This window comes from Uranotaenia lowii, chromosome 1 (genome assembly GCF_029784155.1).
Source record: "Uranotaenia lowii strain MFRU-FL chromosome 1, ASM2978415v1, whole genome shotgun sequence".
Lineage (NCBI taxonomy): Eukaryota > Metazoa > Arthropoda > Insecta > Diptera > Culicidae > Uranotaenia > Uranotaenia lowii.
In genome coordinates, this window is record NC_073691.1 from 176,921,188 (window position 1) to 176,948,697 (window position 27,510).

The window sequence follows — 27,510 nt, forward strand, 5'->3', positions numbered from 1 at the left end:
GATTATAGTTGTTTCTATTATGTATATTCAAAATTGAATGCAAAAAAAACAATCATACATACAACTATAGTTGAATCTATTATACGTGTTGTTGAACGCAAAATATCAGTCAGATAATCTATTATATATATAGTTGAAATCTTCTGATTTATAGTTGGTCGAGACTCAATCAGAAATATAGTTGAATACAGGCGGATTATAGTTGGAAACACTATACTTTTTTCTTCGTGATGGGAGATAACCTTCTTTACCATGTTTGATATAAACCACTTGAAAAAATGATCAATTTATGTCATATATTTTACGTCGATTTTAAATGGGAGGCTTGCTGTACGGAAATATGCATGTGTACCGGCTTTCCTGACAATCGATGTTTTACCGGCTTTCCTGACAATCGAACCAATCACACGAAAACACTCCTGCACATGGGAAAACCCTCCAGCAACCAAAGACCAACAACGAAATAACGAAAAAAACACCGTGGTTGAATTTGAGGGAATCTTTCGATTGCTTTGACTCAGTAGACTCAACGAAATTTGACAAAACAATGCACTGTAGGAAAAATTTACCAGTTTAGTCTGATTGTTTCGTCGTAATTGACTATTTTTCCTTGAAAGTTGGGTGTCACTCTCCAACTGGAATAGCAATTCATCAAAAGCGATCGTTGCGCACTCTGGAACCGACATTGCGTACTGCTGGAAAAATTATCAAACAATCGAAATCGAGTGCCCAGGCAGTATAAAGTTGTTTTTGATATTTCTCATTCGGCCAAAGCTTCAGAACGATTTTTTAAATAGATCTTTAAATTTTCAAAGGACATCATATCCACCGGGTACATTGCCCCCACAATGCTTCTTAAAAAAATGGACGTGATGCTCCTCCCGATTAGCTTATAGGTAAGTCATTTTTCTCCAGTGATGTAGGTTATAATGAATGCGCGCACTTGTTCCCCTGATTGATGTGCAGTAAGGAAGCTCGGGTATTTACTTCTTCTCTAAACTAAAGAGAACTGTGACAGTAGAATATGCGAGAATGGGTTAGTACACTCTGCACTGTACTTACCTGCTAGTACTAACCGCGTTACTACTCACCGAGTTCTTTGGCTGCGCGCGGGAACAAACCCATCGACGACGACGGAGATAGGGAGATAGGGTTGAAATGCAAATAGATGCAAGAAAAAAACCTTTTATGACGTCCGACCACTCGACCGGGCATCGGTTTACTCGATGAAGATCCTCCTCCTCCTCCTCCTCCTCCAGCAAGATTGCAAGTGTTGGTACTAACTAGTATAGTACCATTTTACTCTACTACCAACTTTGTTTGTGGTATTATAAAATGAAGTACCCGGACCATTTGCCCGCCTATAGTTACTTGAAACGCCGCCGCAGCAGCTGCTGGGTTCTATTCTACTTAGTTCTCGGCTCATCTCGGAAAGAGAACTTCGGAAGTTTGTTTTCTATCCGGCTTGCTCCATCTTTGGCGCCGATCGTTTCGTTTGTCGGTCAAAGTCGGTCAAGAGAACACCGCGCAAACACGTGGATCAGCGGATCAAACGGTCGAATATTTATTGCACATATGAAATCTTTAGCAAGTGAAGTTGCATGAACTGATGTTTCGTTCCTGACTCAAAAAAGCCACTGAACTGAGTGATTTTTTATAGTTTAGAAGTTCTTAACCGTAGTTGTTGAAAGTTTGTTCTGGATTCCTAACAATTTTGGAGCCAAAATCTGCAGTAAGTACGATTCAATAGGGGAGAGTGGGGATACTTGATCCCCTTTTCTTATTTTCACCATATCTTTTTGGAAAAATTTAGCAACTCGCCGTCTTTGACATTTTCTGACAGCTTGTAACTTCAAGTTTCTATGCTCCAAAAATTAGAACGATACTTGAACCCGTTGATGAACTAGAAGCATTTTCGTGGGAGTAAAAAAATTGCGATTTTTCTGAAGTTAGGGGAGACTTGATCCCCTATTGAAGGAGACTTGATCTTTTATTCAGGAAGCCCTAATCCTTGTATAAAAATCCAACAAAACCTCATGATAGAATGTTAAATGACTAATTTGGTCATGTTTGTTCTCATTTCACAATTTATAGCAGACATAAGAAGAGAATTCTATAACTTTGTCTCAACGCTAATAACATTGCATACTTAAAGGCGCAATTTTCATAATTAAGAGAAAATTAATTATTTTTGCTCTTTTCTTCAGACAATTGTTTGATAAATATTAGTTTTTGAATAAATATAAGTAATTTCGTAATCAGCAATCATAACGATCAATTCAGAAGAAGAATATGCCCTTTTGGAAGGGGGATCAATTGTACCCAACTCTAGGGGATCAATTGTACCCATAATCAACATTTTAGAAAACTTTTTCTAAAAAAAGTTGAGAGTTTTCCATTGCTTTGAAAATATGGCATTATGAAGTTTATTTTACGCTCGAACGATTGATACATTGGAACAAATATTTTTTTTCATAATTTTCCCATGTAACGAACATTTTAAAGTGATGAAAAAAGATATTCAAGTTACATTTTGTGAAATTTTTCAAACAAAGTTCAATTACTCAAACAATTATTTTGTTAAAAATTTTTAAACTACAAGCATTGTTATTTTGCTCATTTTGGCACATTTTTCTAGAACATTTGATCTTTGTAAGACATTCAAGTTTCGAGATATAGCTAAGGAATCAAGTATCCCCAGGGATCAAGTATCCTCATTCTCCCCTACAGTTTTTTTTCTAACCCTACTGGAATTCCAATTACACATCAGAATTCAAACATCAGATATGGAATTCGGATTCAGAATTCTGAATTCAAAATTTAGATTCAGAATTCTGAAATCAAAATTCCGATTCAGAATTCCGAAATCAAAATTCAGATTCTGAGTTAAGATTCAGAATTTCGAATTCAGATTCAGAATTCTGATCCAAAGCTTGGATTAAGAATCCAGATTCAGATTCAGAATTTAGATTCAGAATTCAGATTCAGAATTCAGATTCAAAATTCAGATTCAGAATTCAGATTCAGAATTCAGATTCAGAATTCAGATTCAGTATTCAGATTCTTGCTGTTTCGCTCTCTTCAACATCTGTAAATTTTCTTCTCACTTTTCTGTGCACCTTTATCAATTTTTAATTCGGATATTTTTTTTCAAGAATATAAATTTCACCGATATGTCGAACATAAATTTACAAAAATCAACTAACGATGGTTAACTTATCTTAAGAATTCAGAATCAGAATTCAGATTCAGAATTTAGAGTCAGAATTCAGATTCAGAATTGAGATTCAGAATTCAGATTCAGAACTCAGATTCAAAATTCAGATTCAGAATTCAGATTCAGAATTCCGATTCAGAATTCAGATTCAGAATTCAGATTCAGAATTCAGATTCAGAATTCAGATTCAGAATTCAGATTCAGAATTCAGATTCAGAATTCAGATTCAGAATTCAGATTCAGAATTCAGATTCAGAATTCAGATTCAGAATTCAGATTCAGAATTCAGATTCAGAATTCAGATTCAGAATTCAGATTCAGAATTCAGATTCAGAATTCAGATTCAGAATTCAGATTCAGAATTCAGATTCAGAATTCAGATTCAGAATTCAGATTCAGAATTCAGATTCAGAATTCAGATTCAGAATTCAGATTCAGAATTCAGATTCAGAATTCAGATTCAGAATTCAGATTCAGAATTCAGATTCAGAATTCAGATTCAGAATTCAGATTCAGAATTCAGATTCAGAATTCAGATTCAGAATTCAGATTCAGAATTCAGATTCAGAATTCAGATTCAAAATTCAGATTCAGAATTCAGATTCAGAATTCAGATTCAGAATTCAGATTCAGAATTCAGATTCAGAATTCAGATTCAGAATTCAGATTCAGAATTCAGATTCAGAATTCAGATTCAGAATTCAGATTCAGAATTCAGATTCAGAATTCAGATTCAGAATTCAGATTCAGTATTCAGATTCAGAATTCAGAGTCAGAATTCAGATTCAGAATTCAGATTCAGAATTCAGATTCAGAATTCAGATTCAGAATTCAGATTCAGAATTCAGATTCAGAATTCAGATTCAGAATTCAGATTCAGAATTCAGATTCAGAATTCAGATTCAGAATTCAGATTCAGAATTCAGATTCAGAATTCAGATTCAGAATTCAGATTCAGAATTCAGATTCAGAATTCAGATTCAGAATTCAGATTCAGAATTCAGATTCAGAATTCAGATTCAGAATTCAGATTCAGAATTCAGATTCAGAATTCAGATTCAGAATTCAGATTCAGAATTCAGATTCAGAATTCAGATTCAGAATTCAGATTCAGAATTCAGATTCAGAATTCAGATTCAGAATTCAGATTCAGAATTCAGATTCAGAATTCAGATTCAGAATTCAGATTCAGAATTCAGATTCAGAATTCAGATTCAGAATTCAGATTCAGAATTCAGATTCAGAATTCAGATTCAGAATTCAGATTCAGAATTCAGATTCAGAATTCAGATTCAGAATTCAGATTCAGAATTCAGATTCAGAATTCAGATTCAGAATTCAGATTCAGAATTCAGATTCAGAATTCAGATTCAGAATTCAGATTCAGAAATCAGATTCAGAATTCAGAAGTCAGATTCACAATTCAGATTTAGGATGAGCGAATCAGATTTAAAATTATGCCTCACAATTTAGATCCAAAGTTTGGTTTTTCTTTAAGTCAAGTTCAACGTTTTTGTTTGAGTTTGGAAAGAAGTATTTTTACCCCGAAAATTTTAATCAACATACTATTTAGAATTATACATGAATTCGCTAAATGCCAGAATGTGTCGAAACAGCTTCACATAAAGTAAATCGATGTGATTCAATTACATACAATAAACCAATCAAAGCGGGAAGACCCCATAACGAGTAGCTCGCAGAATGAATCAAGCAAATGTTTGGAAGCAGTTTCCAGCCTCCAAAACGTCACTTCTTAACGCAACCATGTAATGACTTAATACAATTTGAGTTCACTTTCTTCTGATTGAAGCCATATTTTTCAAAAGAACATAAACACCTCGAAACGCTCGTTATATTAGCCGGATTAAAATGTGTGATTACTTTTTTTCAATTAAAACCCATTGAAAATGGATGCTTTAGTTGTAAATTGCAACGTGTTGAGCGCGATATGACTCCGACGATTATTGCGAGTTTGATTGATGGCGGCATTCCCCTGAGAGATCAGCTGTTTGCTAAGGTAGTTTCCCACAATGTTGAATTAAACTTAATTGAAAAAGTGTAATTCCCTGACCCAATTTCCTATGTTTGGGCACAGAACACTATTTTTCTCGATAAGTTTTTAGACTTTTCTTAAGTAAATATATGCCACTCTACCTTAACGTCTCGACCTCCAGCTGCACAGCAAAAAATCTGTCTAGGCTGGAAATCCGATTTACTCATACGATCTGAGCGACCGGCTTTGCTGTTAACTTTTTAACGCGTGCTAGAGATCGTGCGAACAAATTAGTAGATTGGTTCATAAACCATTCAGCAAGCAGTCAATATTTGCCAATATACCTAGTGCAATTTGCAAACTTTGCGATTTAAGAGGCAAAATTAAAACGCCTAATTGTGAGTTAATTTCGCAAAAATTTGCCGCGTTTGGCGGCATTCGCATGAAGATTCATTATGAACCACCAAGCGGCAAGATGAAAATGTTTGTAGCGCATTACATTCTTAGCAGTTATTATCGCATTTTGATATCACAGCGTTTTATAGCAGTTGGGCTTAAAAAAACTATATAAATGTCAACTAAGACGAATTGTTTTAACACTTGTTAAAGTGTTATCTTTTATGTATTACAAACATACTTACATAGTTTCAACTCTTCTCACTTCGTCAGAATTTTCGTCCATTTTTTCAGCGTTTTGACAGATGTACAATAACTGTATGTTTAGGACAAGACAACTAGGTACTATTATTTGTAATGGTGTATATTTGTAGTCTTAGCCATTTTTGTATCTATTTACTTTTGACATTTTTGTCATTATTGACGGTATTGTCATTTTTAGCTTTTTCAGTTTGATATTTTTATTAGAGGTTTTTGGGATCTCAATTTTGTGACTTCTACTAATTATTACCATTTTTATCTTTTTTATGTTTTGTCAATTCCATCATTTTTGTCATTTTATCGTTTTTTCGCTTTAAGTCATATTTGTTATTTTGACCATGTTTGTCATTTTTGAAACTTTTGTAATTGATGTTAATTTTGTTTTAAAGGAACATAACTTTTTGTAATTTTTATCTCTCCTTATCTTTGCTTTATGGCCTTCTTGTAATTTTTCTCATATTATTATTTGTAATGTGAGTAAAGTTTTTCCCACTTTGTATTTTTTTTTCATTTTTATATTTTTCGATAGTTTTCCTTTCTTTTTTATCTTAACTTCAGTGTCTGTGGTGTTTTTTTTCGGTCACTTTGCCACTTTTGTTGTATTTTTTTTTCATTACATCATTTTTGTCACTTTTGTTATATTCGACTTTTTTGTCATGTGCTTCATTTTTGACACTTTTTCATTATATCTTTCTGTCACTTTTGTTATTATTTAAGTCATGTTTGTTTTTAGGAATTTTTGCTATTTTGTCTGTTTTTTGGAAGTAATTTGTTGATTTTTATGCAGTTTGTGTAATTTTTTAATGTTTGTCATTTTTATCAGCTTTTTGTCGTTACAAATTTCAAACGTCACCGTTCTTCATTTTATCATTTTCTTTCATACTTGTCTTTCATCACACTTTTGCATTTTTGTTTTCGTAGGTATTTATAATTTTTGTGAAGTCAGTCAGTGAGTAGCAAAAGTTTTTGGCTCAAAAATTAGAATTTTATTTTCCTCAATTTCTCCTAAATCAAGTCCGATTAAACTGAAATTTTACACGGATCAGGTTTTTGGGCCAATCTACAAAATGTATATTAGACTGTTCAGAATCGAGCCAAAAAAAAGTATTTAACGGTTTTGGCTTCCACTCGAGCTGAAAAACAACTGTGCAACTTTTGGTGGACTGTAGCAAAATAATCAAAGTTTGTATGGAAATATGTATGGGAAAAGTGATTCAAAAAAAAAAAATCCTACATCCTCACTGTTTAATTTTACTCAAATTCTTTCATATGGGAGCCCTCTTTATCGTGGTGAAAGGTGTCTTTCTCTACAATGCATGGAGTTGCTATAAAAATACATGTGTTCCAAGTTCGTTTCATATTTTACATCGATTTTATATAGGACTCCCCACTCCACTTTTTCATTGGTTTGTCCACTTATCATCAGAAACAATATGGGAAAAGGCGCCAGCTGGTTTCCAACAAATAATGGCTAATACTCAACATGCAGAGCAGGGGTGCCATTTTAAAAGATATTGAAAAAATCAAATGAAATTATAAAATTTTGAAATCCTCACAGCTTTTGGTTGACGCATTTGAGAGGTTCACGGTCTTGGGCAAAGTGATTTTTTTTTTCAAATCAGCATTAAGAAGCACCTTAAATAATTTGAGTCAAATACAACAGTGAGGCTGTAGAAATTTTTTAACAAAAAAGTCACTTTTCCCATACTAATTTTGCTACAGCCAATTTCAAATGATAGGGCCACCAAAATTTAGACAATTGTTATTGGGTCCAAATTTGATACTTTTTTTTGGCCCGGTCCTGACCAGTTTAATGTATATGTAAAGTAACGGACTCATTTTGGACCGGGTACCTATTTTGGACCACCTTGCAGCTTTTTCCAATATGTTTCTCATAAATCATGTAAATCATGAAAATTTTGAACAAATATAGTTAAAGCTACTTCTTAGGAATCTAATCATATCTTACATTCGATTTAAGTAAGGTGATAAGGGAGAGAAAATTGAAAATAAAATTTTGATTTTTCACAGTTTGGCCGAATCAAGCCCATTTCAGGAGGACGTGCCATTATTGAAGTCAACTTTCAAGAGGTTTTCTGCATAGCTCTGATGTATTTAACAATTACAAACATCTTTACAGCTATTATAAAACACTGGAAAACTTGATTGCAAGCTCGAAGAACCAAGAAAACTTGTTTTAATAGCTATTTGACCCATGTCCAAAATAGATCCAACTTAATTCCGGAGAGACTAATTTTGGACCACTCAACATAACCTGGATATTAAACGTGTTGTTGAATGTTCATAAAATTGCGTTACGTAATATTTGAACGGCCCCTTAACGTAATAACATATTACTAGTAAGACGTTGCACGACGATATGAAAAGAATTATGTATACTAAATATTTCAATCATTTATTATAAAAAAAAGTTGGAATTTTGTAATTATTTTATTTAATCAACTAGCTAAAGCCCAAACCCGCCTTTAGACGGGGTTCACTTCAATCGGCATAAAACCAAGCCAATCACTGTTTTAACTAACTTTTTGTGCACTATGCTTTAAACGACGTTAATCTTACAATCCATATTAAAAGCAACTGTTTAATAAGCAGTTGTCAAAATCTACAGCTTAAAGAAGCTTAAAAACATAAAAAAAACTAGACATGCACCATTTTTTTTATTAAGTAATAATGTTTGATGATTCATGAAAAATTATTGACATTTTTGGTCTAAAAGTTACAACCATTGATTTTCGAGAAAAAAAATACTTGTTTAGGAAGAAGAGACGAAATACAGTGAGCGAAATAAGAATAGCACCACTATGTGTTTTGCTTGTAAAAATATGAATGATTGAAAATTACGAAAATTTTCTTCCACAGTTTGTTCTGAATTGCTTAACGGATAAATCAAGCATAAGTTTACCTTTTTTGGACGTAGCAATTGGCGTTGAGGACCAAACATGTGAAAAAAGGGTGCGAAATAAGAATAAGAATTTTTCAACAAAATCTACATTATTTTTAAAAATTTACTGTGTAAAAGTGAATAATAATGCTTTGAATAGATAACTGCATTTTAAGAAGTTTTCCAGAATTCCAAAGGTTTTCAAAGGTATTGAAAGGGGATTTTAATAGATGCTCCTCTAGCTTTGAGGAATTTGATATTTTAGCTGTAATTCTTTTCCGAACTACTTACTCTCTTCATTAAAATGACTTAAAATGATGAAAAAAACATTTAGGATTAACTTTGAATCAGAAAAAAAAGGTTGGAAATAAAAAACTTTGATTTTGTTAAGTAAACCACATTTTTCCAGTTTTAAGTCGTAGATGGCAGCACTATCTTGCAATTAAAACCAAATGTAGTCTCAATATTAGTTTTCCAGGTTTATTTAGGCCCATACTCATCATTTTTCCAGTTTTAAGTCGTAGATGGCAGCACTATCTTGCAATTAAAACCAAATGTAGTCTCAATACTCATTTTCCAGGTTTATCTAGGCCCATATTCATCATTTTGGGGTGTTTTCGCATCACAGTTTTGTGGAAGTTCACGCTGCAGAAAGCTTTTCCGGATTTGCAAAAGAATCACCAGCACAAAAATGTACAACCGCCAAAATTCCTGCTCATCTCAATTTCCGATTCAGTTGCAAATAATACCAAAAATACTGCTAGCCGTCTAGTTCATCAAGTTCCATCGCAAAGTATAACTTTATTCTGATAATCGGTCCAAAAAATTCACTTTTAGAGACCTTTACTGCCGTTCTAAGCAAGAATGCCCCATGTGACTTTTGGGTCATTTTCACATTTTTGCTGGAAACGGTCTCTTTTAGTGTTAACTTTCGAATAAAAACACAAACCAGTATACTTTGTTCTGAACTTATACGAAATTTTCATCAAGGTAGTTGTCTCTATGTAGATAGTTCTACGCAAGAATGTCACCCTAGAGAAAATTCTATGAAAAAAACAAATTTTATCAAAAAATTGCCTTAAGATGAGTTCAAACTGTTGAATTCAATGTTATTCACTGAAAAGAACACTAAAATAGAGGGCAGAGGAGGAGCGAGAAGCCTTGAGTGTTTTATTCAGAGAAATGTTCACTAAACACTTTCCAGTCGTGCGCGAGAGCTCAAGCAGTTCAGTTCGTTTGTTTGTTTGCTCCTTTCCTACGCGTAGTGCTTGGCGAGTCGGTGAACAAAATTCAGTTTGGTTCGATGGTTTAGAGAAAAACGAGAATCGTAGTACATCCGAATATTAACCGATGATATAAATCATATTTTTAAATCAATTCATTAATGGAAGTAATCGAAATTGTGCGCTCAGAGGAAAGCTCTCAAATGAAGAAAATGGTGTCAAAAGTCCCGTTTCCTCTGTCCAGTCGTTATTTTCTTATTTTTTAAAAGTGCGGTATGCTGGAACCGTTTGATTAAACGATTCCAGGAAAAGAAAACTTTAACGATAGTGCCAAAAAGTGTTGAACTAGAATAAAATCGGGTTTGAGTGGCAATCATAGTTAAATTGACAAAAGACGCCAAGACATGTCCGACCGAACATGTCTCCCGGGCGCTTGGCGTGGCGAAACGAGAGAAGAGTATGAAAAAAATTAAAGCAAGCGTGGGGTGGCAGGAATGAGGAAGTGGTATTTATGTTGGTTGTGGAAAAGAATGATGGGGTGGGGTATCGAATTTCAACTGCGCTAAATGGTGCCGTGTGATATGGGCATGGAGTAAATCATGGCCTGCTACGTTTTTCTGGATTGGCGTAAAGTTATCAATTTTTCGTCGATTTGCGGTTTGGTTTGTACAGTACAAATCATTTGAAAAATCAATAATGAAAATTATCCAAGGAATGGTTATGGTTATTATGCAGTTATCAAATGCTTTGCGCAATGAAAAGATGAGCCAATAATAAATAGGGGTGATTGGAGAAGGGGGGAAATGGAGTGAAAATTAAAAACTGTTCTTTTAATATTGAGTCATCGCGCGCAAAGCTAAATCCGCGGTGACAAAATTTGAGGGGATTAAGGTGATTGATATGATATGAGCGTTTGTCCTGAGAAATTGATAGTGGCCGAAATCTCGCGGAAAAGTTATTTGGAAATTCAAAGATTGCGGTACATGCCTGGTCTACAGCCTTTATTACAGGATTTGAAATTGTGGAAGATGTGTGCTCAGTTTATGGAAAAAAATGAAGGGGCTTAAATCTTATTTTGAAAAAACAGCCCTTGGTTTCCAGCAAGTGGGGAAGGGAGGAAGTTTTTGGTGAAGATAAAGTAGTGAAGTGAAGAGAAAAATAAAAGTGTAAGCCCAAATAGAAGGCAAACAATGTGGATACTACAGGGTGATTTGTTAAAAAAACCTAGTGGGCCAGTGGGAGTAAAGAAAGGAGTGATCAGAATACCAATAAGAGGTTTATAAAGAGAAGTGAATTGGGATTATTATCAGGGTGGGTAAGGCAAGTTATGGGCTGAAGTCCTATGACTAGGTAAGATGTGAAAATGTACATTAAATTTCGTAATTATTATATTCTTATATAACGAAATGATCAATCATCTGGAAACTGGCCAGGTATATACACGGATGCCGGAATGCCTGAGTAAATTTATAGAATTGTAAATTTTATAAATTTTCAACTGGTTTGGAGATGATTGAAACATTCTTCCAGAATAAACTAATACAGTTACACGAAACATTCATCCGAAACAGAAAACACGAAGCCATGGTGCCGGGTATGAAACACATTGAATTGAATAATGTAAGAGTGTTAAGATGTTCATGCTTTGGTAAAACTGCGGTGAATCCGTGCACCCATGGTGGATAATCAACATCAACATAACGTAGAAATGTTCACTAAACACTTTCCGGTAGGCGCAGGGGCGGACCTAGAGTCGGCTCTTGGGGGGGGGGGGGGGGGGGTGATTTTCCAATTTTCAAAAATCAGTCAATATAAAGGAACGTTAATACCTGGTGAAAAAAACAATCATTTGAGTGAGCGGAAGGAGTAGGGAGGGGTTGCGGGGGGGGGGGGGGGGTATTATCCCTTTATAAAACAACCAGCGAATCTATAATAAACACTGCGAAAAAATGTTGATACTTTTTTTATTCGTAGGTATATCTAGTATTTTAGAATTGTTACTTTAAGAGTTCTTTAAAAAATTTCTCGTTATAAATGTAATTTTTTCAATGAAAATATTACACACGTTGTTACAAATTAACAAACAGAACTAACGGACATTGAATTCTTCATTGGGGTATTTTACTGAATCGTGAGTTGGAAATTTAGTTTTACAATTTTCAAATTTGGAAACACAATATATAAAATCAACACGTTAAATATAAATTAAGTAGAAAAAACCGATTATCAAAATCAGTTTCTAAATTCCGGAACCGAATATTATTTGATTTGCTCTTGAATTAAAAGTTTTCATTCAATATTTTCAATTTTAATTGTATTACAACAAATAAATTACTAAGAAAAGTGATTAATCTTTGTCCACCTTCACATAATTACCATTTTTTTTAATTAATTTTGAATTATAAAGAAAATTATGAAATGAAGGGTTAGTTCTGAATGTTAATACTCTTCTTTAGTGAACATTCTCAATCATTTGCAATTGAAATAGCCAAGCTTTCAGATTAAGAATATCAAACCATAGGCTAAATTTTAAATTAAAATTTCAATACTATTGTGTAGATGAGCTAAAAGCAGTATCGGTGACATAATTGCTGTAGATCTAGAATTCTGTGGTGGTTAAAAATCACTAAAAGATCTTCTGAATGTTTTGTATGATAGAATGCCTTGTTGCCGAAAAAAATAGTGAAATGATAAGGGGATAGTTTTAATTCACAAGGGAAACATTAAAACCGTGGCAAACTGATTTTGGAAGCTTTTTGCGTCTCAAACTCGATTTTTTTTGTCTGTTTTTTTCACTTCTTATTTTCTGGCATTGAGTAATTTTAAAACTTAGCAGTTCAGAGTGAAATCGATCAATGATAATTGATGAAGTAACTAACCTGAACAACAAAAAATATGTTAAATCTTTTCATTATCCTTTATTCATTCAACGATGCAGGTCAGAGGAAAAATGCTAAAAAGTAACAAATTCTCGGAAATAAACAATACAGATTTCGTCTAGATAATGGGGAAAGATACTTACTTCTCTGATTTTTCTCATGGTAAATTACTCACAGTCTTTATGAAAATTGATCATTAAGTTTATACCTTTTTTTCTAAATTTTTTTGATAGTGTAAAATATCATAATGCTAAAAAAAGCACAAATTTCTCATATGAGCCTTGTATTTTCATAATTTATACCGGAAAAAAGAAATGATAAAATAATACAAATTTGCATTTAGAGCTCCTAAATAAGTTGAAATCAGTTTTCAAATTCTTTGCAATTCGTAAAATGTGAATTTTGTTTTCTTGTGTTATAGTTTTGAATACAGATTTTGGATTCTAGAGTTGAATTTGAATCTCTATCTTCAACACCAATTCCTGAAACAGCTTATATAAATACTTTTTTGTTCCTTTTTGGCACTAAAAACTCATAGGACACGCAATAGTCATAAAACGTAATCTCTTTCTTCGATTTAGTGTTGCTGAAATCTCTTGAGAGGATTTTTTTAAATTTAAACTCTTACTATGAATATTTTATATTCGATTTCTGTTTGGCAGTACTTGTATTTTTTTCACAGTCATCCATAATATGAATGTTTGATGTGCTACATTTAAAACTAAAATAGAAGAATTAAATAAAATCAGATCTAAAATTTAAATTTTTGTTTTTGAATTTCATCATATAGGTCATTAATTTTAAGTTTTTAATTCATATTTGAATGGGGGATTAATTGAAGGTGAAAAATTCTCGCGAAAGAGAATCTATACTGTGATTCAGAACCTGAGTTTTTTTAATTTTGCAATTGAAGGCAATAAATGAATGATGAAAGAAGAACAAATATTTGAAGTATTTCAGTGTTGTAACCATTTTCACCCCCCTATATGACTTTTCCAAATTTTTCATTTAATTAAAATTCAAAACAAAATCAAGAATTCAGAAGCTCTGAATTTGAAGCAAATACTAAAATTTGTTGCGATTTGCTCGTGTTTATTGAGGCATATGAGGGAAATTAGTGACAATTTAAAAAAAAGTTGTCCCTACATTTTATTAATAGCTAATTCCAAATCAACACTCAACAGCAAACTTTTGTTGAGTAACTTATCAACAAAAGTTATTTGGTATAATTCAGTCCAGGGAATCCTAAGTCACAGCTGCTTGAGTTTGGTGGACCGACTTTTTTTCAATATTGAGCCTTTTAAGTGATAAATTGACTTTTTTGTTGAATAAACACCCCCACGGAGTGGAAAATTCTTAAAATTGGAAAGCACTTCTACTAAGAAAAGTTGCAAATTTTTATAGAAATTCGAGCTTTTGCGAGTATTTTGTAACGGATTTTGCCGCTTGGGAGGGGTGATCACCCCTATCACCCCCCCCATAGGACCGCGCCTGGGTAGGCGCTACTTACAGAATCAATACTAAACTATACATTTTTATAAACAAAGGAGAACGTATTTCTCAAATTCCGGTTTAGCATGAGTTTTTTGGAAAAAAATAAACTACGTAAGCTTTTAAAATGATAGAAAAATTGTAGCCGTGTGACAGTTTTTCGTAGAACTAGCATCGGCAGGCGCTCTGATTCTACGCAAAAGTGTCACACGGAGCATTTTTTGCTCTAATTTACTGTTTTTTTTGTCGGAAATGTAATTTTTTGGCAGAAAACATCATAAAATGATTAACTTGAACTGTTCACTACGAAAAAACTGTCGGTGAATTTTTAGTTTGAGAGAAAAATTGGAAATATAGCTGATATTTCAATCGCGTTTTTCTCGTTTGCACGTTTTTCCACAAGGGAACATCTTGCTTAGAACGGCAGTTTATGCAATTCATATTTTTTTGGATTTAGTGATCTTAGAATTTCCACTCAAGTGGTGCTATTCTTATTTCGTACCCTTTTTTCACATTTTTGGTCCTCAACGCCAATTGCTACGTCCAAAAAAAGTAAACTTATGCTTGATTTATCCGTTAAGCAATTCAGAACAAACAGTGGAAGAAAATTTTCGTAGTTTTCAATCATTCATATTTTTACAAGCAAAACACATAGTGGCGCTATTCTTATTTCGCTCACTGTATAAACCCCGTCTAAAAGCATAGTACATGGAAAATATCAGGTAGGCTATTGCGCTTAACCTCACTTCAAAGCTCCGTATATGTACACAGCATGCTTGCATACCAACAAAAATAGTTATGAAAATTTGGCAGTTTTAAATAGAATGGCAATCAAAATTATTTATTGCTCCGACGTTCGTCATTTGATTCTTTTGAAAAGTACATAAGATTAAAGACTGATTCTTTGGGTTCATCGGAAACTATTTCTTGGATTGTATCCCATTTACCCGAAAACCATTGCCCAGAATGAATTTTTCCCAGAATGACAAATACCCGAAATCAAACCCCAGAATGAACCATTTCCCAGAAAAAAATTCCCCAGAATGCACCATGTACCAGAAATTTTTTTCCCAGAATGGACCATTTCCCAGAATTTTTTTCCCCAGAATGGAACATTTCCCAGAATGGCACAAATCCCAGATTTTTTCCTCTTGTGTTTTTATTTGTTTTTTTTTTCTAATGTAAATTTCATATGTTTCGAAATTCATTTTTTTAAAAATGATTTTTTTAAATGAAACTACAACTTTGAAATTTTTCAACTAAATTTATTTTAGAACCAATATTGTGCTTTGTTTATGGTTTATGGAACTTTAATTGATTCAATGCTTACCATGGTCCTTTAAAAACCGTTTTGGTATCCGACTCCTCATGCTGCGCGTTCGAACTTGAAAGACGTTTTGTCCTTCACGCTGTCGCGTGGCGGACGGGGCTAAGGGATCACCCCTAGCTTTCACGCAGACCTAGGAAGCCCCGGCAGACCTAGACCAATGTCTTAGGGCCGCCGCTTCCGACGGCGGGTCGGCGGCCACCTCGGATTTGGGAGCTTCGGCGGCTTTGTGCCGCCTCAGCCCCTTCATCCTCGTTGGTTGCGGCATTGCCGCAAAAGAATAAAGTTATGAAACCGAATTTTTTAGTAACAATTCCTTTTTTTTTTTATTAATTTCTAGTAGGGATAAATGTTTTAAATTTTCTGGGAAATGGTTCTTCTGGCGAAAATTTCTGGCAAATGGTTCATTCTGGTGAAAAAATTTCTGGGAAATGGTACATTCTGGCGAAAATTTTTCTGGGGAATGGTTCGTCTGGGGAAAAAAATTCTGGGGAATGGTTCTTTCTGGCGATTGGAATTCTGGGGATTTTTCATTCTGGGCAATGGTTTTCGGGTAAATGGAGAACAACCATTTCTTGAATTGATTTTTTTTATCCGGACCATTAATAATGAGCATTAAAAACCAATTTTCATCGCCGTTCCTCTTTGTTGGAAGCAAGCAATTTAATATTTTCTTGTACTTATGTTTAAGATTTGATGAATGATCTAAAGGACTTTATATTTTTGTGATGACAAGTCAATTTAAACGAGTTTTTATTCAAATTGCACAAGAAAAAGATCACACAAGACATAAATTTAAAAAAAAAATTTAATTGGATCGTCAAAAAAACCCATTGCATATAACTTTTAGCTATGCCGAAAAGCCAAATATTATTTGTTACATTAAAATGCATCAGTGCATATTTTTTCTAAATTTTGATGATTATCAATTTGTAGAAAAATGTGATTTTCTGATAAATCCCATACATTTGCCAGTTTTTTCCATAACTATTTTCCAGGGCCTTTTACCAATACGTTTAAAGAGAGCGGAATAGCCTACCTTGTATATTTCAAAGTACTATGGTCTAAAAGAGGGATTGGGAAGAAAACGACAACAAATATGTAACGGGTTTAGTTTTTGTAACAGTTGAAATATATCGTTGAAATATGTAAAAATTACAAACAAAAAAGTACTAAAAATCTAGTTTTTCAGCCCCAGTGTGCAATTTTTGAAAAAAAACTGTTGAAAAATTTACTCCACCGATAATTTTTTTCATAGCACAAAAGTTGTTTTAAAAATAAAACTTAATTTTTCTGAATTTTGAAGCGAAGAAAAACTGGATTTTAGATGGCTAAAAAGATAGCATAATTCTCGCACATTTCGCTTGAAGGAGATTAGCGTTCTGAAAATTTATTCTATAGATAAGCCAATTGGCCAGTATTTAACAGTCCAGAACAAATTTCGTCGAGATTGCAGTGTGCTGTCGGAAATTTCAAAACATTTGAATACATACTACAAAACGAAGGAATTTTTATGTTTTACTCTATTCTTATCGAACAAACAAAACTTGACTACAAGAATAAGAAAGGACAAGATTAACGGAATTATTTGCATAATTAAGCATCAATCGCTGTCGTAAATATAGCAAAATTTAGAAAAAAAAATATGTGGTTTAAGGGCGATCCAAAATAGAAACATGGTGGTCCAAAATACCGACCAGCGTAATGATCGAAGAAACGAGTTTTTAGGATTAATTCTTGTTACATTGCAACAAACGAAGCTATGTTTCGATAGAAAAAGCCTTGATCTTCATAATGCACAGATAAAGAAGTCAAAAATCGTAACATGTAGGGGAGAGGCGGGCTATATGCGCATATTAAGGAAAACTCTCATTTTCTCCCATATTCCGACAGATAGGAGTCTGAAAACTATATGCACATGAGCGGACATCTGTTTTCTATACGTTAGAGCACTTTTTCTGTTAAAATCTCTTACAGTTTTTCTGGAAATAATTTTATAATAAAAGAAGTCAAAATAGCCGATTTCCGAAACCGGCGGGCTAAATGCGCATATTTATGTTTTAAGCTATATTTCATTTACACTTGCAATATTTTGAAATTATTTAATTGAAAATGGTAGAAACGGATGTTAAGCATACGTTAAGGCTGAAATTTTGGTGAATTTTTTTCCATCACTAGTTCTTTTGCATGAAACATAGTTAAGTATGCCATATGGCCATATTTCATGGTAATATTTTGTTCATATTGTATTTCTATCAGATCACTATGAAGTTCTTCTTTTTTCGCTGTAAGATCGTGGTTTGAGCGTAGATTTAATGTTTAAATGGAAGAAAGTAAAAAAAATATAAGAACAATCTATTTTTCTTGATATAGGCATTTAACCTACCTTGATATGGGCATTCAGAACCTGTCACTTCCCCCTACTTTTCTTTTTTCCAGAAAAAGCATAGCATATATCCATTGTCGCCTTAACGCACATCGTAATTTCAAGAATAAAAAAATGGGATTGTGTGATTCTAAAATTTGAACGCAACTTGCTACTTGAAATCGTCTACTTCAGTGGTTTTCTAAGTGGTCAATACCGCTCCTAGGTTGGCATTGAGATCTTCAAAGGGAGCTGTGATTCCAATTTTTATTTTGGCGGGGCATTGGAAAAGCTCAGGGGAGGGGAGGTTTTGGCGTTTCAGATGCAAAATTCTAAAAATTACAAACAGTTTGTAATTTGTTTTTTTATCTATCACCACAGAATAGAGATTTTCGTGGATATTTTTTTTATATCATCATTAATTTTTTTAAGTTCAATTGTTGGCATACAATTAAAATCATAGATATGAAACTCATTCTCAATTTGATTTTCACCGACTTTAGAATGAAATCTTATAGAGAAGCGTAATTATTGAAGAATATAGATTTCAGATATGGATTCGTGATATTTAGGAATGCAGTGTTAATAATACAAACAAAATTATTTACCAGTGCCGATATTCACACTTACAAATTTGCCTCTGTGTTATCTGAAATAATAATAAAAATAATCCAAAAACTGCGATCCAAAAATCTTTAACGTGAAACTCTAATGAATTCAAACGATTTGAAAAAAAAATAACAAAGTTTACACATAAGAATCAAAACTTATCTTTTTTGTTAATTCAAGTCACTTATTTGTGACTATTTCGATTCATTTGTACGAAATTGAATAAAAATGAATTTTACAACAATTGTGTACAGAACTTTCGATAAAACAAAATCTTTCCACTTTATTTGGAATACCTCTACGCTTTAAAAGCAATAAGTTTTAGATGGTAAATTACTTATTTTCTTAAATATTCACTGCTTTTAAAAATTCTCATAAATTACTTAAACCAGTACCGTCAACTGGGGCAACATGAAACAATTTTCAACTTCAATGGCTTCTAAAAAACTTATGTTCACAGTTAATCGTATCCTTTATGCATCAAAAGTTTTAAGTATGCTGGGGCATCAAATTGGCGTAGTTGAAAAAATTATTGGTTTCTTCAGTTATTTTTAATTTTCTAAAAACATGCGATTTTCACCCTCCTTAGAAAATGGGGTAACTTGCAACAAACTTTGTTTTTAATGAAAAATCTTATGAACACGTACGAAAATTCATAGTTTTTAATATATTTGCGATGCCTTAAAGACCATCACGCATGACAACACCAATTGCAGTAGTTTTTGGGTCAGTAAAAACAAATTTACACATTTTTTCTGAAAATAAGGATGCTGCATACATTTAGGGGCTAAATAATACTACGAATAATTCTACAAGCTGAAATCATAAAAATAAATGTTTGGATGAATGAAATTTAAATATTTACAAACGCGTGATGCAAAACATTCATATTCCAACACATGGAAACGAGATTTACAAGGTATTTCTTTGATTTGCATTTTGTTGCATTTAACCCCAGACACCTAACTGAATTAAAAAAATATTCATTTAAAAAAATTGGGTGACTGTTCGAAAAATAATTTTACACCAACAATGTTGGTATAACATGAGGAAACCTGTAAAAAGTTTGTAGGCAATTTTATCAAGCCGATCCGTCATACTGGGTAAAGTTCTTTTCGACTTCAAAACATGTTAAAATTTGTACATTTATTGCTCGATTTTTCAAATTTTACATAAAAATAAAAAACTTAAGACAACTAGCTTAAGATGCGAGAAATTATGTCATCATCATTTTGTTATCATTAAAAGGTAACTTTATTACAAAACATTAAATTAAAAAGTGATTCAATGTAGTGTTATATAAATATTGCATCGAACCCCGCTGTTGCATGATGCCCCGTTTGTATAGTTCAAAACTTTGCGCATTTTCTCTTTTTGGACTGGTTTTTTAATGTAAGCAATATGGGGCGTTGTATGAGCTTTCCCCCTACAATGCTTCCGAGTTCCGATAGGTACGTTTCTTTTGTTCTCTATTGTTTCACACGCACTTGACCTTCAACATGACTCGCATCGAACTAGTATTCTTCGCCCATTCGGTAGAGCTTAGTTCTGTGCCAGTTTCGGCCGATGAAGGCCACAATTCCTGTTCTAGTGAACCTGTTTCGCTGTAGTGTCTATACGGTGAGAAGTTGAGAACATTATTGGGTACTGATACGAGACAAATTAATTTCCTTCCCAAGAAATACTTTCTACACATCAAAACAAAGGGGTGAACGTAGCATTCCAAACGCTTATCAGCTTCAAGAATTCCCGCAAATGGTTGGCGCGGTTGGCAGATTGAATTGCGTGGATCATAAATTCTGCAAACCGTGAACTTGGCATTCGATACGCACTCACCATTGCATTGACGGCCGGCCGGCCGGCGTCTTTGCCACACGTCGTTAAATACCGCATAACACACGTGGTTTCTTAGACAAAACGGTTGCGGCCGTATCTCTTGTATCCAGTGTGGTAGAACTAACACTTGATTCTAGCTTGAAGTAGATAATATGCATAGGTAGCTATTTAGTAGGGGTGTCATAAATTCCTACCAAACTCTATGGTGGCGAATTCCGCCGGGGTGAATTGATGTTTGTTTGGTTGGGCGCTCAGCAGTTGACCATTGCATCAGCGTGTACTTCCCGGCATTCGGAATTGATCTGTTGTACTGTGGAGCCAATGTTCCGGAATATGATCAAAACTTTTTTTTACCAATTTTTTCCCCTCATATTGATTGACTTCTGGCGAAGCTTAAGTTAAGAAGGATCCAACAACCTTTATGTTGGCTAAGCGTTCGTACCGTATCGCTCAGTCGGAATTGGATTGCCGTCCGTCTGTCATGTTCAGCGAAATCGCTACCGACACATTAGTAGTAGATGGTGAACATTGGCTGCAAATTGATGTGTATTATTTGTGAACACGTGTTTGCTAAATTAAATTATGTACATCGGCGCCTTAAGAGGCTAAATGCATTCTCTGGCTCCTGATCGTTTATTGAAACACGAATTCCTTCGAACAGTCGATCACTTGCTTACTAATGGACCTTTCCAACGTTTCGGTTAATCTTTCAGAAATGAAGTGCTCCAAACGACACCAGCAATGGATTGTGCTGAACGTACTGATGTTTCTACCTTGGGCCTCATGCGGACGTAAGTACTTAGAGTTACATCCTTAAAAATTACCTCGTACATGGAAAATACCTTGTAAATCTCGTTTCCATGTGTTGGAATATGAATGTTTTGCATCACGCGTTTGTAAATATTTAAATTTCATTCATCCAAACATTTATTTTTATGATTTCAGCTTGTAGAATTATTCGTAGTATTATTTAGCCCCTAAATGTATGCAGCATCCTTATTTTCAGAAAAAATGTGTAAATTTGTTTTTACTGACCCAAAAACTACTGCAATTGGTGTTGTCATGCGTGATGGTCTTTAAGGCATCGCAAATATATTAAAAACTATGAATTTTCGTACGTGTTCATAAGATTTTTCATTAAAAACAAAGTTTGTTGCAAGTTACCCCATTTTCTAAGGAGGGTGAAAATCGCATGTTTTTAGAAAATTAAAAATAACTGAAGAAACCAATAATTTTTTCAACTACGCCAATTTGATGCCCCAGCATCCTTAAAACTTTTGATGCATAAAGGATACGATTAACTGTGAACATAAGTTTTTTAGAAGCCATTGAAGTTGAAAATTGTTTCATGTTGCCCCAGTTGACGGTACTGGTTTAAGTAATTTATGAGAATTTTTAAAAGCAGTGAATATTTAAGAAAATAAGTAATTTACCATCTAAAACTTATTGCTTTTAAAGCGTAGAGGTATTCCAAATAAAGTGGAAAGATTTTGTTTTATCGAAAGTTCTGTACACAATTGTTGTAAAATTCATTTTTATTCAATTTCGTACAAATGAATCGAAATAGTCACAAATAAGTGACTTGAATTAACAAAAAAGATAAGTTTTGATTCTTATGTGTAAACTTTGTTATTTTTTTTTTTCAAATCTTTTGAATTCATTAGACGCTAACGCGCCGTTGTACCGAAGCGGAGATTGCAGGTTCAAGTCCTGTCGGTGAGCCGTTGTATCTTTTTCGAAATTTTCATGATATTTACGGCTTATGTTCTTTCGTTCTTTGATAGTTCATGTTTCTCTTATTTCTTTCATCACATATGAAAATGTGATCATTTTCAGGTACAAAGATGTACCAAGCGATTTCATAACATCAGTATTGATTTCAACAAAGCAATACCTCCCTGTGTAACTGGTCTGCTCGGAACCTTGAGCGGCACTGATTGCTTCTTCATCTGACCGTAAGTTGCGGCAAACCCGAAGCAATCGACCATGTGCTCGCTCGGCTAAAATCCCGAGTCGATGGGTGGGGTTAGAGAAACAAGAGAGATCAATAGAGGGAAAGATCACATGCGGGATATACATGGTGTTTCGATAGAAGGTCCAGCAGTTGATCGGCACACCCAAAATTCAGCCTCTGTGCCAATGGCGTGTAGTCAATTACATAGCATCATTGGTACAAGAAGATAACGCGACCGGTGCTGATTCGATTTGCTCCCACCGGCATTAACCTCCCAAGTCAACCGAATTGCGTATGTCTGAAAGAAACAAAATAAAAACGATTTCACGTCACTCCCTATCGCATCATAAGACGAAGAAGGATGGAAACAAATACCGGCCAACACCAGGCAGCCAGCGAACCGAGCACTGTGCGTGTGAATGTAGCAAAAGCAACAACAAAAACCTCCTTCTAATTCAATCCCTTCAATTCACTGGCAAACAACCACGGCCAAGCTGTGCGTGTGTATGCAGTAAAAGCAACAAAAAAAACATTGCTTCAATTCAATCAACCGGCAAACAACCACGGCTAAGCTGTGCGTATGTAGCAAAAGCAACAACAAAAACATTGCTTCAAGCTGCCCGGCTTTGGCAGCTGTGTATATGTAGCGTGTGTATGTAATAGCAGGCAGTAAGCAAGGCACAGTTCTCATTCAATGGGTTTCCCGTTGCCTTCTCTTCCGTTCCCTTTCCCGTTTCCATCGCAAGACAAAAGACTACCTTGAAAGGAGGCCAAACGCCGGGAAGCCATCGTTGTGCGTTTTATTTTGTGATTGATCGGTGGCAGAAATCCAATGACAAATATCCCTCGTCCTGCAAGAAGCGCAAATAGTACACTGGTTAAGATCTCGAACTGGCAAGATGATTTGGTTGGTGATTTGAGTTCGACTCTCCCTACTGCGCTATGGTTTTTTTTTATTTTCTTGCTTCTGGGATGAATTATCCAATAAGAATGAAATGCCATAGAATGTATTTCTTGTTTCGCTTGAATGTGGTGGTCATGCATCATTTTGGTTGGGAGCCGAGTCCTTATGCCAGTTACGGTTATTCAATTATACCGTTTTCGGCACAGTGCACATTTCAGCGCATAATCGGCACAGAGATGTGCTAAATAGGCATTGGATTTTCGCAACCTCTTCTTTGGGTGTATATATTATGTGATAATGTTGAATGTTTGTGTTTATACAATTCATTCAAATTTAGGATTTCAAGTTTAGTTTCTATTCAATATTTCTATCGCACCAGCACTAAATTTAACTTCAGATGTTGGACTTTCAACTTCCATCGAAGAAAAAATATTTTTTATTGGGACTTTCATCCGCAAGAATGATTCATCGCTCAAGATTTTTCAGTCGTTATTTAAATCGTTATTTGAATAACGATTGAAAAATCTTGAGAACTGAATCATCCTTGCGGATGAAAATCACATAAAAATCAGCAACTTAGAGAAAGCTGGCAAAAGTAATTTAACTATTTTTTGGCATTTTTACTGAAACTAAACTCTAGATTAAGTTTTTGACAATTTGTTCCGAACAGAAACATTTGCAAAAGATTCAAAGTTTGAAAGAAAAATTCCTTATATTGTATGTTAATCCTTCGATTTTATGTATAAAAATGCGGAGAAAAATAATTCGAAATAAGCTCTGCATTCTTTCTTCTTCCTTCTGATTGAAGCTTCAAATCAAGTTTACCAAAGTTCTTGAAAAAGGTAAACAATGTTCCAATCAGAACGTTACCATGTGCAGTAATCATTTTAAATCTTTTGAAATGTTGCTGAAAAACCATGATTGATTCTGAAACATGATGATTGCTTAGTAAAAAACGCATGAAAGTGTTCTGAAGATTTATTTCAGTTTCAAAGTTCGGTTTCCATGATTGACGTTTACGGTAGTGCTTCTTTTTCTTTAGGAAGAGTTGAGAAAATCCAAAATAAGTCTGAAAGAGCAATAACTGCATTTACCTAGCAATAAACTAAAACCGTTCATATAAGATTACGCCTTTTCGAAGACTGGGCACTTGACAATTTTCAACGTATTTTTTGGATGTCAGCATTTGAAATTTTACACACTTTTTTGAAGATTTTTTGTTCGAGTTTGTTCATCTGTTCTCTGTGGTGTTACTTAGAATTTGAATAAGGTTGCCTGGATTCTACGAAAGTATTCGGACCAGGCAAATCCGGGCAATTATGTCAAAAACCAGGCAAACTCCGGGCATTCGATTTTTAGAATTTAGTCAAAACAACCAAATTATTAAAAAAAATTAACAAGAAAACAGTTGAAACATTTTGTTTTCCATCAAAACACACCAGCAAGTTTTAAATCGTATTTTTGGCTTCCAAAAAACCGTTCATAATTATTTAGATACAACTTGCTAGAACAAGGTTCGTTTCAATACGCAAAAATCGTAATTCAAATTTAGGTTTTTGTTCGATTTTGAAAATAAACTGAAAATCCGGGGCAAGTGTCCGGGTCAAACCGGGCAATTTGGCAAGCTAAATTTAGAAAAGATTGAATTACTACTACAAATGGGAATTTTCTAAAAAGTTAGAATTTAATTTGATAAGAAGATGGATGAAGGTTATTTTATTTTAATAATATTTAATGACACGTTTAATAAATAATTGATGTAAAAAATGTATAGATTTGTGTTCAATCTCGAAGATATTGGTCACCTCAAATTTAAATGAGCTATTAGAAATTAATAATAATAAATAACATTGAAAGAAAGAATTACTAATTTGGTAAATATCACAGATTAAAATCAAGCTTTAAGATTCAACTTCGAATCTTTTCTCGTAATTTTGGAAAATTGTTTGAAAAATCATGATGGATTCAAAAGGAAAATTTTAAAAAGCAGAAATAATGAATGCATTATTATATTTTGAATTACAAGTTTTCTTGTTCAAAATTCCAAACTTTGATATTTTGTCACCGTTTATTGACATATTAGGTCCTGGAAAAAAACATGTGATAAAATAATACATTTCTTATCAAATTTCAGGATTTATAGTCTTCAAGGAAAATTGTGCTTTCAGAACAAAATCATATTGAATTGAAGAGCAATGAACAACTATTAAATTACATTCAAAAAATTTAAATAATCGGACTTTGGTATTTGGCAAATTAATTTCAAAATTAATTCTGAGTTGAAAAATGAAAAAAAAAAATTTTACATTTTAGAAGAAAAATTACAAACAAATTGTAGGTACCTTCTTAAAAACTTATTCATAAAATTAAATTGATAATCTATCGAATACCTAAAACTTCGTCATTCGTTTGCTTTCTCTCTGAATCGGGACTTTCAACTAAAAGTATATCAAGAAATTAAGAATCAAAAATTTATTTTAAGGTGAAAAAAGAAAAAAAATATTTTTTTAAAATTTTATCATGTGTCTACCCGAGACGGCGAAACCTGACCAATATACGCTTTCGCCAAACTAATTAGTTATTTGAAAGTATAATTTGTATGAAAGACAATATTTTTCGAGCTGCAACTGATTTGCTTTTTTAAGTTTTAATAACTTTTTTCATTAAACTTTATCAATAGTACCTAATCCTAAATTTTATAACACACTTAAGATTTAAACTGAAAAAGTAGAATATTCATTTCTTAATTTCCGTCTTTCAGGAATCGAATTTGACAGCAATAGTGAGGAAGAATTCCAACCCAGAAGTCGATCGATATACTTCCCCGATGACGAAGATCGACCCGTTCGCTCATCGTACCGGGGAAATGCAATCCGGGATCAAGGCTACACGACCAGCCGGTATCGGCGGGTGAATGGGGGTTCGAATCCGGATTTCTTTTTCGATTATGCCCGGGATGAGGCCGAAACTAGAAGGCATCCTCCGACGGATAATTCCGTGTACAGCGGAAGGGATACTCGGCCACGGACGACGACCACAACCACAACGACAACGCCGGCTCCTAGGGCACCAGAATTCTCCTATCAGGATAAGGACAAAAACGGTCCATCCAATTGGCACAGGAATGCTCCGCAGTGCGGAGGCCGATATCAGAGTCCTGTGATGTTGAACTCGACCAGTGCCCTGTTTGTGAGAAACAAGCGTCCACTTCAGTTGATCGGTCAAACCAACCAGCCACTGTCGATCAAGCTGGCAAACGATGGTCATTCTGCGAAGTTTACATTTGTCTGGAATGAGGGAGAACGTCCGTACATTCGGGGTGGCCCTTTGAAAAACAAATACTTTTTCGAACAGTTCCACTTCCATTGGGGCGCCAATAACTCGATCGGATCGGAACACGTTTTGGACTATAGACGTTTCCCACTGGAGGTACATCTGGTGTTCTACAATGGTCTGTACGAATCGTTTGACGCAGCAAAGGAACAGGTAGATGGCCTGTCTGTAATGGGGCTGTTCTATACCATCGATGACGAGTACGAGGAACAACCGAACCAGTGGACTCGATTCCTGCGAGAAGTTATTGAACCAGGTTCCGAGTACAACGTTTCCTACATCGATTCATTCTCGGTGTACGATGTCATTGGGGACATCGATTGGACGTACTTTTCGTACGAGGGTAGCCTGACTACACCTCCGTGCCTGGAGACGGTGACCTGGATCGTGGCCGCCAGACCGTTACCAATCAAGTCGAAAGAACTTCGAGAGTTCCGATGGCTGCGGTCGAGATCTGGAGCGATGGCCAACAACTTCAGACCGGTGCAAAAACTGTTCAACCGACGGGTTTTCCTCTATTAGGGCTTTTCCCGGGAGGAAGCCACCCCTTGCATTTCTCAATTCACGCAACAATGTGCTTCTCTAATCCAAAGAACAGGCGAACGCTAATTGCTGATGGGCTATCGTCATCCAATGGTCTCAAAAGATAGTATTCCTGTAGGTTAAGAAAATTTATTTAAAAATATTTATTTACCACAAGAACCAAGCATTCCGAGGCTTCCGTTTTTTTGTATAAGGTTAGAAATATCATAAGTCTCATTTTGAAATGTTGTGCCTTCGAACATATCTTTAAAGGAAATAAATGTATTTTCATGTATAA

General features: G+C 34.3%; 1 protein-coding gene across 2 annotated transcripts; it reads left to right on the forward strand.

Annotated features, from left to right (window-relative positions):
• The first annotated feature begins 1,357 nt into the window (after nt 1-1,357).
• LOC129739151 (carbonic anhydrase 2-like) lies at nt 1,358-27,510 on the forward strand. 2 transcript variants are annotated; one of them, XM_055730555.1, is made up of 3 exons: nt 1,358-1,732; nt 21,213-21,290; nt 26,119-27,510. In XM_055730555.1, the coding sequence occupies exons 2-3, from the start codon at nt 21,215-21,217 to the stop codon at nt 27,210-27,212; spliced, it is 1,170 nt and encodes a 389-aa protein (XP_055586530.1). In that variant the 5' UTR covers nt 1,358-1,732; nt 21,213-21,214; the 3' UTR covers nt 27,213-27,510. The 2 variants fall into 2 exon arrangements, with proteins under 2 accessions (XP_055586530.1, XP_055586532.1); XM_055730557.1 differs by lacking the exon at nt 1,358-1,732 and adding an exon at nt 20,193-20,283.

Excerpts from the sequence above, each read along its gene's own strand:
- LOC129739151 (XM_055730555.1), top strand. The coding sequence starts at position 21,215 with ATGAAGTGCTCCAAACGACACCAGCAATGGATTGTGCTGAACGTACTG. Across the intron at positions 21,291-26,118 it reads ACCTTGGGCCTCATGCGGAC|GAATCGAATTTGACAGCAAT; the intron begins GTAAGTACTTAG and ends TCCGTCTTTCAG.